Genomic DNA, 15,651 nt, shown 5'->3' on the forward strand with positions numbered 1-15,651 from the left:
CCAGCCCAGTTTTTCTTCACTTGTAATTCCGCCATGTATCAATTGAAAGTAAATCCTTCCTTCTTTCCTCTCTGCAGTCCTGTTCAGGGTTTTTTCCCCACTCAGCCTCTTCAAGCAAAGGTGCACTGTACCTTACTACCAATTCAGTCTCTGGGGGAGACTAGCTTTGACCTCTTCTTCTTAGCCCCCTCATTTTCTTTCTCTGGTGATTCTAGGAGGATTTTGTAGGAAGAATATCTGTATTTAGTGTCACATGACAAAAACCCTGAAAAATTTCCCCAATTGAATATAAACTACCATTCAAGAGGAGAAAGCAAGCTTGCCATCTTTTTGCCTTGGGCAAATTTGAAGAGAATCCTTCCAGTCCATTCTTCTATAATAAAGATGTTTGAAAACAGGCTGTATTCTCTCTCCATCTGTTGCCACTAGGTGCCTTTATCACCCTCCTGAGAAGTTTCCTTCCATCCTCCCAAATCTGCATGTTTGATTGGACCTTTCATGGCCGAAGATAGGCTTGGGTTCACATCCCGCTCAAAAACAGCCAATCTTTCCTTTAAACAGACTATCCTGTTTTTAGCATCAATCTTCTGAATCTGCTTAAACTGCAAGAATAAGTAGTGAGAAGAGTTTTTGACTTGGAAAGTACTCACATATATGGAATATAAGAGTTGCCAGACCTTTTTCTAAAAGAGGATTAAGCAGAAGTAGAATTGAAGATGGTATTTCAGGTTAGGGCATAACATAGATTTCTGTATAGGCATCATAACAGTTCACAATTATTTTCCTTGTCATTCTTTATCCATCCAAATGTTTTTAGTTTCCTTTTTTCACAACTTCTGAATGTTGAGCTATCCACAATCACATTCAGGTCTTTTTCCTGAATTGTTAATCAGTTTAGAACGCAGCAATGTGTATGACCGAATTATTCTTTCAAGGTTGTATTTGTCAACATTGAATTTGAACTGCCAGTTTGAGTTGCCAATTCAACTAGCTGCATTAGGCCTCTCTGAAGTTCCTCATCTTCTCTTGCATTAACTAACCTTATTTTTGTCATCTGCAAATTTTGCCATTATCATTACTTACTTATTTTTTCCATATCATATTAAATAATTACACTGGTCCTAGTTCAGAATTTTGGATCATCCCACTCTTAATCCTTTTCCATAAAGACCTTTTATTGCTGCTTTGTTTTTTCTCTTAACCAGTTTGTTCTGTGACAGTACTTCCTGTGATAACTTATGTTTCTTTGGTAGTCTTTTGTGAAAAATTTTATTTGAACTTCAAAACAAGCCTTTTAACAAAATGTCAACTTGTTCTTTTACCTGTTCTTTTCTTGACAGGTTCAAAGAATTCAAACAGTTTTAGAGGCACAATTTTCTTGTAGCAAATCTGCTGTGGTTTACCCCTATCAGAACATAATCATGTTTTATAATTCAACAGTTTATATTTGTTAGCATTTCAACAAGTTTGACCTGGTACTGAGGTAAAATTTATTGGCTGTAATTCTTGGGATCGCCTCTAGTTCCTCTTAAGAACAAGGAATAATAATAATAATAAAAAAAAAAGTACCACACTTGCTACTGATTGCACATTTTTCTTAGGAACTTAAAGAATGAAGTGGCGGAGATGCTAATTGATACACATGCCTATTACACCTGTACCTCTGCTGACATAAGAAACCCAGTCAGAAAAAGCCATCTGCAAGAACCTGTCAAAGTGCTTGGTGGAAGTTAATTTGTATGACATGTTCCAGGATTTTATTCTCCTTAAGGCCAGTTTATTAATATTCTGCATTCTGACACACACTACCCTATGGATTTTGCTTTGGTGTCCTGGTGACATTTTTTGAAGATCACTCATATGTTACCTTTTCGGGTCCCAAATTCCTAGAAAAGATCCTTGTTTAGGACACCAGGTCTTGGGAAAGAGAACATCTCACTCTACCTTAGCTGCTGCTTCTTCATCTAGGCAAGAAGCCAACTTTCTATCATGACCCTCTGGAATCTGAGTTGAATGAGGTGAAACTAGCTTGATGTGACTGTCCATCCCTAAAATGGATTTTCAGTGTCTGATAGATCTAATAGTTCCTGCATTGATTGCCCTTTGTCCATAACCATTAAGAGGCTTTCTGGGCACCCAGACAACCTTAATTCTGTCCTTTAGCGACACCCTACAGTAACAGTATATATATATTTTTTTACTTTAGTCTGTGTGATCCTAGGTTAGATTAAACTCGCTTTTAAAGATACATTAGATTTTACCTTCTTTTTCCTCATGCTGTCACTGTAGGACCAAGTTAAGTTTGTTTGGATGCCCTAACTGTGCATTTCCATACCTTAATGTGTTGGGATTTCTTTTACACTTCACTCTTAAATTTCTGGTTTTATAATGACGATATTTACACTATCCCAGTAATGTATTTTACGCTGTCAGCATTAACTCATCAGTTGAGCTGGGCTCTAGATCATGTGAGGCTGGAAGCATAGGCACAGGCACAATCACCCGTTAAAAGTTGGAAGTTGCGGGGAGGAGAAGAGAACAACAAAATGACTGCCTATCTTTCTGGAAAGTAGTCTTTTCCTTTAGTGTGCCTCATACGCTAAACCAGGGGCTCCCAAATTTTTTATTAAGGTAACCACCAACTGAATTTTGTTGTTGTGTAGTGTCCTTATGTATATGCACACTCTGTCCCTGCACTGCAAACCTAATATTTGCCTGGTGTGGAAGAGTAGATCCTGGGGTGGGAGCGGAGAATAGGAGGCTTGGAGAGCGAGTTCCCCCTGCATTGGAAGCTACTATCCCACAGGACTGGGCCCATCTTCCCACTCCATGTGTTGCCACCTGGTGCTTCGGGCCGCAGTGCCACTCAATTTGGCCTGGCTGCCCCACTGTCATGACTTTGCTTGACAGTCTTACAGAGCTACTAACTGTCCTTTTTGGTAAGAAGAAAGTCAGTTTAGATGGTCTTCAGAGGTTGTTATTGAAGTATTACTCTCTTCCCTTTAAGTAAAAACAAGACACTAAAACATGAAGGGAGGAAGAAAATAGTATTCTCTCTTGCTTTCTTGCTTGCAAAATAGCTGCTGGGAAATTGCAAGGCATAGCATGTGGCCGTATCAGGCACTCAGACATCTGGCAAACTCTGTTTAAGGCATTGTTTTTAGTTTTCCTTTCTGGTCATAGGTTCATAGCAGAGTTGCAAAAGGCAGATTTGTCTTGGACAACTAAAACAGATTTCTTCAGAGTCAGAAGGCATAAAAAGAAGATGGGAAAGAGGAGAAACAAGGTGGTAAAGGAAAATGGAGCATGAGGGAGGAGGTGACAACAGTAACACAAGGTTCACATCTTTGGTATTTGATCAGGATTTAGTCAAACCTGATGGAGGTGACGGTGTAATCTGGCTCATTCTCTTTGCCCTGGTCTGATGAAGGCATCTTTCAGGATCAGGATGATGAAGGCCCAATGGTTTGATGGCAGATTCCGACGATGCAGCAGATACAGGATGTGTCTCCAGCCATGATGGTGAAGCCGAACTCCTTTCGGTCCACCTGCTGAGCTGTACCCCCAGATAAGCAATGCCCAGAAAGGGGTGGCAACATCATTCTATTAAAAATTAAGCAATCTAAACTCACCTTTAGTGTTTTCAATTATAAACATCACCTGTCTTTTCTAAACTCTTAGTTTATGTCAATCTGTGATGTTACTAGGAGCCTTGAAGACTTTTTAAACTTTATAAAAGTAAGCAAATGGGAAGAAAAACTGGTACAAACAGATAGGCCTTTGCACAACATGCCCCAATTAATCTCTCCTATCCTCAAAGATGAGATAAGGTGCATCAAACACAGATAAGAGAACCTTGGAACCCCTCTTTATTGGAGAAAATGGAAGAGTGAATGAGCCAAACCTTTTAGGAATAAGTCAACTTGCATGTAGGTGCCCCATTAAGAAGTTAGGGTAAAATTCACAATCAGTGTGGTCACACAGGAAGATCTCTGAGTGATCAAAGGTTATGCTAACGTTTTATTTTCCCAATAAAAGTACTGAAAGGGTGCAGAACAGTAAAAATCTTGCATTCAAGAGACTTTGTAGGTAACTGTCTTTTGTTGAAAAAGCCGGTCGGGTTGCGTCCCATACAGTAATCCAGAATTGGATTATGAAGATTTGAAATAAATAAGGTAAAGTTCATGTTCCCTCTTTTAAGGGAAGATTTCTTGACTCTTGCTCCATGGAGCTTGAGGTTGGAGTGATACATGTCATAAAACCTAATTAATCTTCTAAGTTTTGAACACCACCTCTGCACAGTCGTATCCTAAAGAAGCCAGCAAAAATAGTTAGAATTAGTATAATATCCCTGACATAGTTAATTGGCAGCTTCTACCCTGAGATCTTTTTTAGAACATAAAACTTTTTTGAGATTCTTCTAATGTCAGATATTCTGCTCCTTTTGCTAGGTATCTTCCTAGGAACCTGTTTTGGAATGCAAAAAGAAAAGGAGTACTTGTGGCACCTTAGAGACTAACCAATTTATTTGAGCATAAGCTTTCGTGAGCTACAGCTCACTTCATCGGATGCATTTTGGAATGGGTCTCCTTCTTTCCACATCCCCCCTCCTCCCCCCCCCCCCCAAAAAAAAAAGTGAGCATATATGCTCTTCAGCAGAGCCTATACTTTATAAGACTTTTTATTATAAGACCTAGAGTTAGTTCTGTGGGCCTATCATTGAAGTTAATTAAACTGGCTCCTCTAGTAGAGGATATGCCCACAATCTAACTTCATTTCCTTTCCTTTGAACCTTTGAGATCTCTTCCCCATTGCTGATTTACTCTGAAAGCCATTTTCTTGATGGCCTTCACTTTGGCTGTAAGCATGGTTTTTCTCACCTCCTACTCCTTAGTTGGTGTTTCATAATGAGAAGTTTATGCAGTTATTAAGACCATGTCCTCCTTCCCTGTCAACTATGATATGGACCTTAGTTCTGTTGCCATCTGCAAAAAACAACAACAACAAAAGGCAAAATAAAGGACTTGTGTTATCTTCAGGGCTCTATAGTTCTACTTTTATAGGAGTAAAAAGTTCCAGGACACTCAGGAACTTTTCTCTGAACTTTTGCCAAGAAAAAGCCTTCCAGACTATTGTCCAGTGCATCGGGAAAAGAAGAAGCTTGCCTGGCCAGAGGGCTTGCCCAACCTGTGTATTTGTCTTTTGTTTGACTAAAGCAGCTGTATCCTCTGGGTATAGCGGGGAGAGGCTCCAGCTGCTGACATTTAGGACCGCCCCCTTGGTTGGTCTTATGCTTTCTGGTTGTATTAATCCAAAATTACCGTTTCAGCTGCAGTTGCTTCCATGTATCTAGTTCTCAGAATGCTATATTGGTCTAGACTTTTGCCTTGTTCAGTGGATGGTGGTATGTCTGGGAAGATACACAGTTATAGGATTGCTAGTTAGATCTTATGTTGTGAATTGCTGCACTGAAGGTTGATTCTAACTTTCATTTCTTCAGTTTTATATCTGTCTTGGTCTCTTTGGCATAAATAAACGGGTGGAGCAGTCAGAGTTTAGAAGATATCACTATGGTAAGGATAGGGTCATCTAGAGAACTTTTTATTCAGTTACTGTTTTAACCAACTTTGTTAATGTATTAAGTGTCTAGCACACTTTGGGTTGGTATACAATCAATTCCTGTTGGAGAGTTGGCATTTAATTTACAGTGAAGAGGTACAATCCCTATGTTGTGAATCAGTTACCTTGTGCAACCCTTACTTGTTTTATCCTCCTGTTACCTCTTATTGTATACTTAGCTTGTATGCTCTTTGGGGTAGAGGGCCATCCTTTTGTGTTGTTGGTATCTAACAGTGATCCTTGAATTGGGACCTCTCAGCGCTAACTCTGTATAAACAGTTATACTGAGATGTAGGAAATAAACGTTGGTAAATATTTATTTTTTCTTTTTGATCCAGGTCAAACCGCACAAAGCCATGTTAGTCATATTAGTACTTCATCTGTGACAGAACAATTTTCCACATTGTTCACTTTTAAAAAAAAAGAACACTTCTATCCTTTCAGTTTCTGTGCTGTAAACAAAAGTGAACATCAAAAGTGGGATGACAGGTGAAGGTCTTTTTATAGTCATATCAGTACAGTTAAAAATATTAAAGATAGTGGTAATCCTTTATCTTTTAATCTTTTAGCAATAATGTTAAAAATGTTATTTGTTCTTTAGGTAATGTGAAAAAATTCCAGTGTGACATTTACATATTGAACGTATATAAAAATATATTTAAAAGTGCTCTGTGCGCCAGTATAATCAAAAAGGCAATTTTGGGTTTCCAGGAATTGCTAAATAAGAAAGAATATTTTAATCCTTTACTATGTTTTGTTTTGAGATGGTAATGATGAATTTCCTAATGTCTTTGATCAGACTGGATTGGTGATCGGGATATGTTGATAACAGAAATCTGTCTAGTCGACTGTAGTAAAATGGTAAACTCTTATATTTAAATTCTGGTAATAGAACTGTAAAGTTACCTTTATTCCAAAACACTTTCTAAAGAAGTTTGAAATTCGCCTGTGAAACAGTGTGCTCTTTTCAAATGTGAGATCTGTGTATTAATCAGAAAGTTTGTGGTGTTCTCCTGAGTTTTATAATAGTGGTGGAGGGGTGTGTGTGTGTGTGTGAGAGAGAGAGAGAGAATTCATTCTTTCAAAAAATGAGTGGGGAGAGCACAGATGTAGTTAAGGGCAGTGTTTGCTATTCACTATAAACCCTACATTTAAGAAATTAATACTTCTACCCCCAAAAAATCTTTCCAGTCTCCTTGATAGGATTTCCTTTGCAGATCCCGACTGTAGAAGTGCAAGGTATTCTTTATAGGTCTTGGAATAACTTAAAGATAACTCTCGATGGCTACGTGCTCTGATCCACGAACATGAACATTCCAGCTGTTCTCTGTCTGTTGGTGACAACAGTCTCTGTAAGATTCCAAGTTAAGCATTTAATTTTAGGATTTTATTTTATAGTCTGGGAGCAACATGTACAAGCTAGTGATAGGAAGGTCAGGGAGGTGTCATTTGATTTGTGAAAATCTACAGAATCATAATTGAAATGATGTCACCCTCTGTGGCGTGACAGTGAGGACTCGCTTCCCCCTTTCTGCTCCAGTTCCAAGGTCCTCCGATTGGTGGAAATCTTGATTGTACAGTGTCATCGGAACAGTTTAGTTTGGTATCAGTCGGAAGTCCTTTCTCTTGTGAACACAACGGTATCAAACATGACAAAGCTAGAATCTTTATGTAGATACATATTCAAGAAAATGTTTAAAAATCAATGTTTTTAAATTCTACTTTAACACAGGGATGCACTGATTACATAAAATACATCAATCTTTGGTAATCTTAAGGAATTGAGCCTTGACATGTGGGACTGAAAACATTTATTAATCAATGTCATCATCAGTATCCTCTCCATCTAGGGCACCACTACTAAGACACATTGTCACACTGATCCTCATCCACACTGTACTCTCATATCTCCATCCAAGGCTGGCTGCTGTTCAAATGTTTGCAGGGTGGTGAGCATCTGGTCTTTGCATATGAGCATTTAATTAGCAGAAGGATTGATTCGAGAGCACGTGGTATTTCACAGATAACTGGTGTGATCAGTCCATCCTCCAAGATGTGTTCATACCTGATAGGGGAGGGTAGTTTTGGATTTGCTAAATCATCTAGAGCCATTCCATTGCTTGATAATTTGCCCTCTTGATAGCCGGTATATATACACCCTTTGTTACTGGCAATTTTTCTCTTTTTTTATCTGCTTCTTGGAAAACCTCTACCAATGTAACTCTGCAAGTACCATAATGTTGGTCTTCAGATGGTAAACTCAGCATGTGAATGCCTCCAGGGCATTTATGATCTCATCAGTGATGGTGTCAGACATTTGGAGCACCTTCAGAGTGAGAGAGCCTTTGGAGGCTGAATCAAATACCTTCCAGTAAGGTAATTTGGTCTTTCCAGCCAACCTTTCAGTAGGGTCGCACTCTGAGAGAGCTTGGAAACCTGGCAATGTGGTGACTAATGGTCCCAGTGACAGGAACACATTCCTGAGGGATAAACAGCTATTCTATTCCCAGCAGCAGGCACAAAACCAGAATTTTGCAGATATCTTTGGTAGTGTCTCACAGAGGGCATTGGAACATCTGTGTCTTGTGCAAAAATCTGGAGTTTAGCAGCATCTCTGTGCCATTGATGGCATGCAAGATAATTTTAGGGCTTGTCTATACTTGCAGCTAAATTGGCACTGCTGCTATCTGTGCAGTGGTATAGATTTAGTGGGTCTGGTGAAGACCTGCTAAGTTGATGGGAGAGCGCACTGTCTTCGACGTCTGTATTCCACCTTCCCGAGAGGCGGAAGGTAAGTCGGCAGGAGAGCGTCTCCTATCGACACAGTGTGGTGTTGACACTGCTTTAAGTCGACCTAAAGTATGTCAACTTCAGTTACCTAATTTACATAACTGAAGTAGCGTAGCTTAGGTTGATATGAAGCTTTAGTGTAGACCAGCCCTTAGTGTCAGCCTTATCTTGGGAACTACAAAGAAACTCTGCCAAACAGTGTGAAGCAGCAACTTCATTGTGCCAGTGATGAAATTCTTAAAGCAATTCTCCACATACTGGAGCATTTTTTCCACAAGGTATGTGATTAACTTGTCCTTTGTGCGAGTGTGAGACAGTAGCTTCTTCACTGGGACATCAACACGTTCTTCCGCTTTTTAAAACACCTTGTCTTTTCCAGCTTTTAAGGTATGCACTATTATTCATTTTTGTGGATAAATTGCTAAAAACAGTGTCCATATTTCAGTTCGTCTTCCATAAGTGCTCTGAGCCTTTCTGCTAAGCATTTGTTCCTTTTCAATTCCATTTAAAGCACATATCTCTCTGTATTTAGCCTCTGCATCAGTCATTGCCGTCACTTTCCTATCCATTAGCACCTCTGAAAGGCAATTTATGAACTCCAGCTGAGTTGCAGTAGTAAAATCAGTATTAGTTTCTGTTGCTTTTTCCTTTTGATGCAACTCATCACATACATTCTTGGTGCATCTCTCAATGTGATATGTGGTGTTGTATGCATAGGTGTCTTTTGGGTCAATGCACCCACTTTACTTTCCATACAGTTCTCTCTAAGAGTGACTGCTTCATGCAGTTTTTCACTTGTCTGATATGTTGAAACTGCACTTTATGGATGCCTTCAGGCTTCCGGCTTACCACAGAAGAAGCAGGTGTTCTCTAAATGCATGCTATGGGACCTACTGTAAGGCAAGTCTCTACCCCGCCTGGCCCTTGTCCCAGCATCTTCAGCTTTTTCCTGATGCTCATGTATTTCCTCTCCAACCTTGCCAAATTCAGTTTATGGGTGCACTTCTTATAGCATGTAAGGTGCCACTAGGCATGGTGTTTAACCAACTCCTCCATGGTGGTATTCTGAAAAGATTCAACTGCTAGCTGGTACTTTTTGTCTCCCCATTGATGCCTAAAAATGGTCAAGACAAAAATAAAAATAAGGATTTTGTAATAATTACAAGTCCAAAGTATTTTATGTATGTTTTATATAACTATGTGCACACCATTTGCAGATGGATTCCAGTAATTTCTGCTGACATCTTAATCAGTGCTTCATTACAACTCTTGGCATAATAAACAAAGCTGATAATCAGTCCCACTGAACTGCTTCTTTTTTGCTGATGATGACAAATCAACTTGAAGCGCTCCTTCCATTGATATTAATCTGTAACACTTAAAAAAAAATTAATTGGGTATCATGTTCTGAGCATTAACTGATAACACAGTATTGTCAGTCGAGGGCCACAATTTAACTTTGTGAAGGCTACATTGTTGACATGCCTGTGTTAAAGTATAATTTGAAAAGTTGATTTTTAAACATTTTCTCTAATACGTATCTATATAATTGGTCTAGGTTTGTTGTGTTTAGTACCATTGTGTTCATGGGAGAAAAGGCTTTTGAATTATACCCAACTCGACCCATTTCTGACAACATTGTATTATCAAAATTTCTACCAACTGGAGGACCTGGAGCTGTGAGCTTGGGCAGCAAATCTCTGCTGGCATGCCACAGAAGGTGACACCACTGAAATTATAGTTTGGTAGATTTTTATGAATCAACTGACACCTCCCTTATCTATCATTAACTTGCCGACAGAATTACACAAGTTCCCAGGTTGTTAATACTTTATTTTGATATTACCACTAAGTAACTTTTGATATAGCATTAACTTCTTCCCTCCTACGGTCCATAAATGCATCTCTTATTTTGTTATGGTAGTTGGTGGTGGTATAGGAGCCTGGATAAATAAATAGGTCCCAAAAGCACCTGGGTTTGATGGAGCAGCACAATGTGAGTAACAAACTAGAATGTAAAGTTATTTTAAAATATCTCGAAAACTTAAAGGTGTTCAGTTCCTGTGGTTTTGGTTCCCTGAGCAAGAGGTCAACAGGACACAAAAATTAAGGTAATCTTGGTTTCCTTGTCTGGTCAGTGTTTGACATCTGAGGGCTCTGAAACAATACATCTGACAGTAGGACCCACTTCTTTCTTTAAAGACCACCAGGTTCAATATTTGTAAAAAATTATTTCCTCATGTAAAACACTGTTTAATACATTTTTTAAGGCAGTCATAAGGGAGCTTAAAGAAATGTACCTCTAAAGATACTGATATTCAAAAATGCTGAAACTGAAGACATGGGTATTGTGGATTGGATATATTAAATTGTGATTGTGCAGATGCTTTGATCTGAACATCTTGTCTAATGTATCCCTTCATGTTCAGTACCTGAAATTTTAACAAGAGGAAAAGAATAATATTTCGATGTCCCAACAAAGACAAATTTGTGGACATATGTCCAGAATTCCAAAATGCTGACTTTCTTCTAGCTCTTTGGATCATCTAATGTAGATACTTCTGTTTAACAAAAGGGTGTATGTACATACATACTAAAATTTAATTGAGTAGAGCAGTATTTTTTTGAAAGAAGTCTTTCTACCTTCCCTGTTGATATTGCTCCCATTAAGATGTTTATGAAACAAAAGTAAGTGAAGTATTGAATATCTCAAAGAAAACAGTGAACAGGGAACAATCTTGAAATATGATCAGCCTTGGATATAAGACTTCTTTAATAAAAGTAACTGTGAGGGTAAGACCTAAGTAGACAGGAAGAAATGTGGCATACTGGCAAATTCACCAGTACATGGAACAAAGGCCCACAACCTGGGAGTCATTTCTGACACTTTCCTCTCCCTTGCTCCACACATCCAGGCCATTTCCAATCCTGTAGCCTTTTTCTTTCCACATCTCAAAGACCCATTCTTTTCCTTCCATTCAGTCATCTAAATCTCTCATTCACTGCCTCATACCTGCCTTGATTAATGCTCTATCCTCCTCTGTGGCCTCCGTGGCATATGCAGTGCCCTCATTTAGTGCATACAAAATTTTGCTTTTTAAACTCCTGTTCCTTGTCTACTGGTTTGATCATGCCACTCCCTTCCTTGAATTTCTCCTTTTGGCAGCACATCCAATATTGTATTAAGTTTAAGCTTCTTGTCACCCCCTTCAAACCTGCTATTCTGTCCCTCCCTTCTTATCCATCTTTGCCAAGCATTGTATTGCCCCAGTCACCTCCAGCATTACTCCCAAGCTCACCTACCACTTTGCCAGACTTTTCACACAATCATCTCCTGGCTTTCCTCAAAGCCCTCTGTGTATTGTACAACCTCTTTGAGTTCATCCTGAAGGCCCCTAGTTTGCCCTCATTTAAGTCCTTTTTGGGGTATGTCACTAAGCCTGGGCTTTGACTCAGGTTTGAGTCCAGGTCCCCGTTCTAGCTACAAACAAATCAATTCAATCCAGGTCAGCAAACACTCAGGACTCTGGTCCTAGGAACCTGTTAGAGGGCGGTGTGTAAGATCCTGAGTCCTGCTGTGACTTGCATCCAAACACTGTCATTTTGCAGTGTGGATGGAGGTCAAGCCGCAGATCTGCATCAGTGTCTGTAGTGCAGCATGGATATGTTAGTACAGGTGTGAGACTCATGTCCAGCAATTGTAAACATGGGCATACAGTGTACTGTGGTTTCTTAAGCCCAGGCTTGCAAACAGAATCCATGGGCCAGGGTCCCACAGACCTGGATTTACAATGCAGTGTACAATACCCCCAAAGACCCATTTCTGCTGTGCTATCTTTAAATGAATCAAATTATATGGAATTTAAAGGGTAGTACCTCATTTCCCTTACAGATAACCAAATTGGCTTGTGGTATGACAAGTGTCTTTGTTAACTGTAAATTCTATAGCCAGAACTATGTATGTTGATTAGGAATAATGTTTGAATTACTATATGTGATCTGAATTCTCAGCTTTTTGATGCATAGTATATGTTCTTTTACCAAGGACTATCCTGAAATTCCTGGATTTTGTATTTGAATTTGAGTACTTTTAAGATGGTTATTCTGTGTATATCGCATTCAAGTAAAAGTTGGAGAATTGGTGTTGTGATAGGAGGAGGACGAAGAAGGAGGGGAAAATTTCCCTTATCTGGAAGCTACCTTCCAATAATGGTAAAGGAGGTTTATTCCTCATGCACTAGCATTGCTTCAAGAGATGGGTTACAGGTCTGAGACACAAAATGTGGTGACAGGAAATTTGATTATTAGAAATATTGATAGGTTGATATGTGGTGACAAAGCCAACTGATGACTTGCGTACTGGATATGAAGATATTGGACATCTAGGCAAGCTTCTAGTGAATCCTGGGCAGCAAGTTGAGTAGTTGCAATATGTAGTGACTTAGGGGGATGTAGAAGGGAGGACCTGGAGTCCAAATTTACATTACTAGAAAAAAATGTTTAGTTTCAAGGTTCTGCGGTAGCTATCTGAAATATTTCCAGTTCCATGTGCAGAAGTAGCTTTGAGGAATTCAAGTGTCTTGGTCGTAGTCTGGACTACAAAATTTTACCATGTCTGAAGAAGTTTTCCAACTTTGGAAGTTTAATCACAGTTACTTGATGCAATGATGAATGTCCTTAAACCTTCAGTTTTGTCTGTTATCATGATTGTTAGCAACTGTTCAAATGTAATATTTTAGTGTATAGCAGGCGTAAGTGCATTGATAAGATATGTAAAGAGGAAAGACATTGTGAAACTTATTGGAGAAGGGAGATCTGATACAAAAGCAATGGGCTCCCCCTTTTCCGAGAGGGAACCAGACTGCTGAAACATAAAATTAATGAGGTTTAAAACTTAGATGGTAAGGAAGAAACCTCCCCATGCACAATTACGGAATAATCTATCTATTTGGAGGTTTCTTGTGCTTTCCTCTGAAACATCTAGTACAGTAAGACATGGTACTGTACTTGATAGATGACTAGTCTAAATCAGTATGGTACCTCCTATATTCGTAAACAGCATAATTTTAAAAAAGTAAAAGTAAAACAAGAAAAAGCTGTATTTTAAAAACCCCAAATGTATCATCTTTAAGGCCTTCATAATCAGAAGAAACAACACAGCTCAGTTGTGTTTTTTCCCTGCATGTCTTTAAAATCTCTGTTCTAGAATGTAAGGTGTAAAGAATGTTAGGTTCTGAATATCTGTTGGTCTGCTCACTCTCCTCTGCATCATGACAACTTTAAGAGGTGAAAAGATTTGATTCTCAGACAAATGTGTCTAAAGAGACAAATTACTTTTTAAAAAAGAGGAGCCAAAGATAGAGGATTGAAAGACATGTTTCACTGAGATCATATTTTTGTTTGGGAAAATATGTAGCTTTTTTGTAATTTAAATTCTTTATACTGTTTTGATTCTTAAAAAGTATTTACAAGGATCTGGCACTGGGTTTCAAAGCCACCATAACATATTTGATAAATCAAACTAAACAAGGGTGTATATGGTCTTGTAACTTTCTTGGGCTTCAGTAGATTAATAAAATTGACTTTTTAAAGGGCCAGTTTCTACCTTCATTTACAAAATATTGTTAGAATGTTTGATTTTTTAAGAACAAATATTAATCTGCATTGTATCAGTGGTTTCTGAAATTAATCTGTCCACCCTTTGGCAAAGACAAAGGTATAGATTGTAAATTTTGGTTCTTGCTGCTTTGAAGCCTATGTATTTTGGGAATAGGAGTATTAACCCTGAGCTTCTTAAACATGAAATCATTTTATTGATCACTTCTCTGAGAAAAATGATAGTTTCAGTATAAGAATAGTCAACTTTTTCTTAATAGATGAAGCTGCCTGTAGAGGTTTTGTACAAAAGAAACTGAAGGCACAATTTGACCTTTAAGGTTTAAGGATGAAAATATATAAATCATTTTAGAGAACTTAAGCCATACTTTGATCTTGAAGTTCCTGAAATAAACCACCTGATATCCCTTTTTGGTACATTACACAGTGTAACTGCGGTTGAGGATGAGCAAAAATCAGTTGCTTTACTAAAAGTTATGTTCTAATAAAGGTGGAGTAGAATTCGTGGGCAGTATTTTGGATTGTTCTCTGAAAACAGGCTAAGAATGGTCTCTCTATAGGTTCCATTGTGTTCTGATATGGTACTTTGTTCATATTTTCACTGAGAACATCCCAGGAATAAGTAGAAATTTGGGTGCTTGTTTGGAAAAATTATTTGTTCTGGGTAGCATTTCTCAAGAGCACCTAAGTCGCAGATGCTTTTGAAAAATTAACACAATTTCTAATTATAGGGTCAGAAAGTCTCAAGGTTTTGGTTCTTGTTGTATGTTATTTTTGGACACTCATGGCTTCTTCATATAATGTCATTGAAATCATATCCTACTACATGGCTGTTTACATAGTTCAGTTCCTAGTGTGTAAGTATCTTATAAATGGTTGGTGGCAGTCATTACGTATTTGCACTTGTTGTTTTTGGAAAACATTGTCATTTGCAACACTGTTTTGTGATGGTCCATTTTCAATAGGTCTGCTGTCTAACCTGACAGTGCTGGTGCAACATGTGGTTATTCTTCAGTGTTCCTTAGAATACATTGTATTTTTAGTTAAAAGACATATGACCAGCGTAGAGATTATAGATCTATTTCTCTTTACAGTAAGCTGAAATAGGAAACATTTGGTCTGAAACATAGCTCGGGGACTACTTAGTTGATGAGGATGTAGCTATTATAGATGCAACTGTACTTCATCTAATACCGAACACTGGTAAAATATAGTTATAATATTTTTTACACAGATTTTTCTCTTATTTTAAGAAAGACTTTATTTTCTTGTATTTTCTAGCAAATTCTGAAATTGAAGTGTCTGTGTCTGCAAGGAATATCCGAAGATTACTTAGTTTCCAGCGGTACTTGAGATCGTCTCGTTTCTTCCGTGGTATTACTGTTCCAAATTCCTCAAACATTTTAGATGATGATTATAATGGACAAGCAAAGGTGTGTTTTTAAAAATTGTTCCTAATTTTTTATAAAGAAAATTTGAATGCTTTATAACAATACAAATATCTTCCATACTGTAACAGTATATAAACAGATATGTGCAAGTAAATGTGAGCTTATACTGAGTGTGTACTGTGTCCAAAAAAACCACAACCCAAATAATTTTGCTTCAGGATTATGCAATTTAGCC

At 38.2% G+C, this 15,651-nt stretch overlaps 1 protein-coding gene across 5 annotated transcripts in view; it reads left to right on the forward strand.

Annotated features, from left to right (window-relative positions):
• The window catches only part of PDE7A (phosphodiesterase 7A), a 132,462-nt gene that overhangs the window by 91,416 nt on the left and 25,395 nt on the right, over window positions 1–15,651 (forward strand). For all 5 annotated transcript variants that reach the window (XM_077810201.1, XM_077810202.1, XM_077810203.1 and 2 more), the window contains one exon: window positions 15,307–15,458. In XM_077810201.1, coding sequence (XP_077666327.1) covers window positions 15,307–15,458 — 152 coding nt within the window. The remainder of the gene's footprint in view (window positions 1–15,306; window positions 15,459–15,651) is intronic.

This window comes from Eretmochelys imbricata, chromosome 2 (genome assembly GCF_965152235.1).
Source record: "Eretmochelys imbricata isolate rEreImb1 chromosome 2, rEreImb1.hap1, whole genome shotgun sequence".
Lineage (NCBI taxonomy): Eukaryota > Metazoa > Chordata > Testudines > Cheloniidae > Eretmochelys > Eretmochelys imbricata.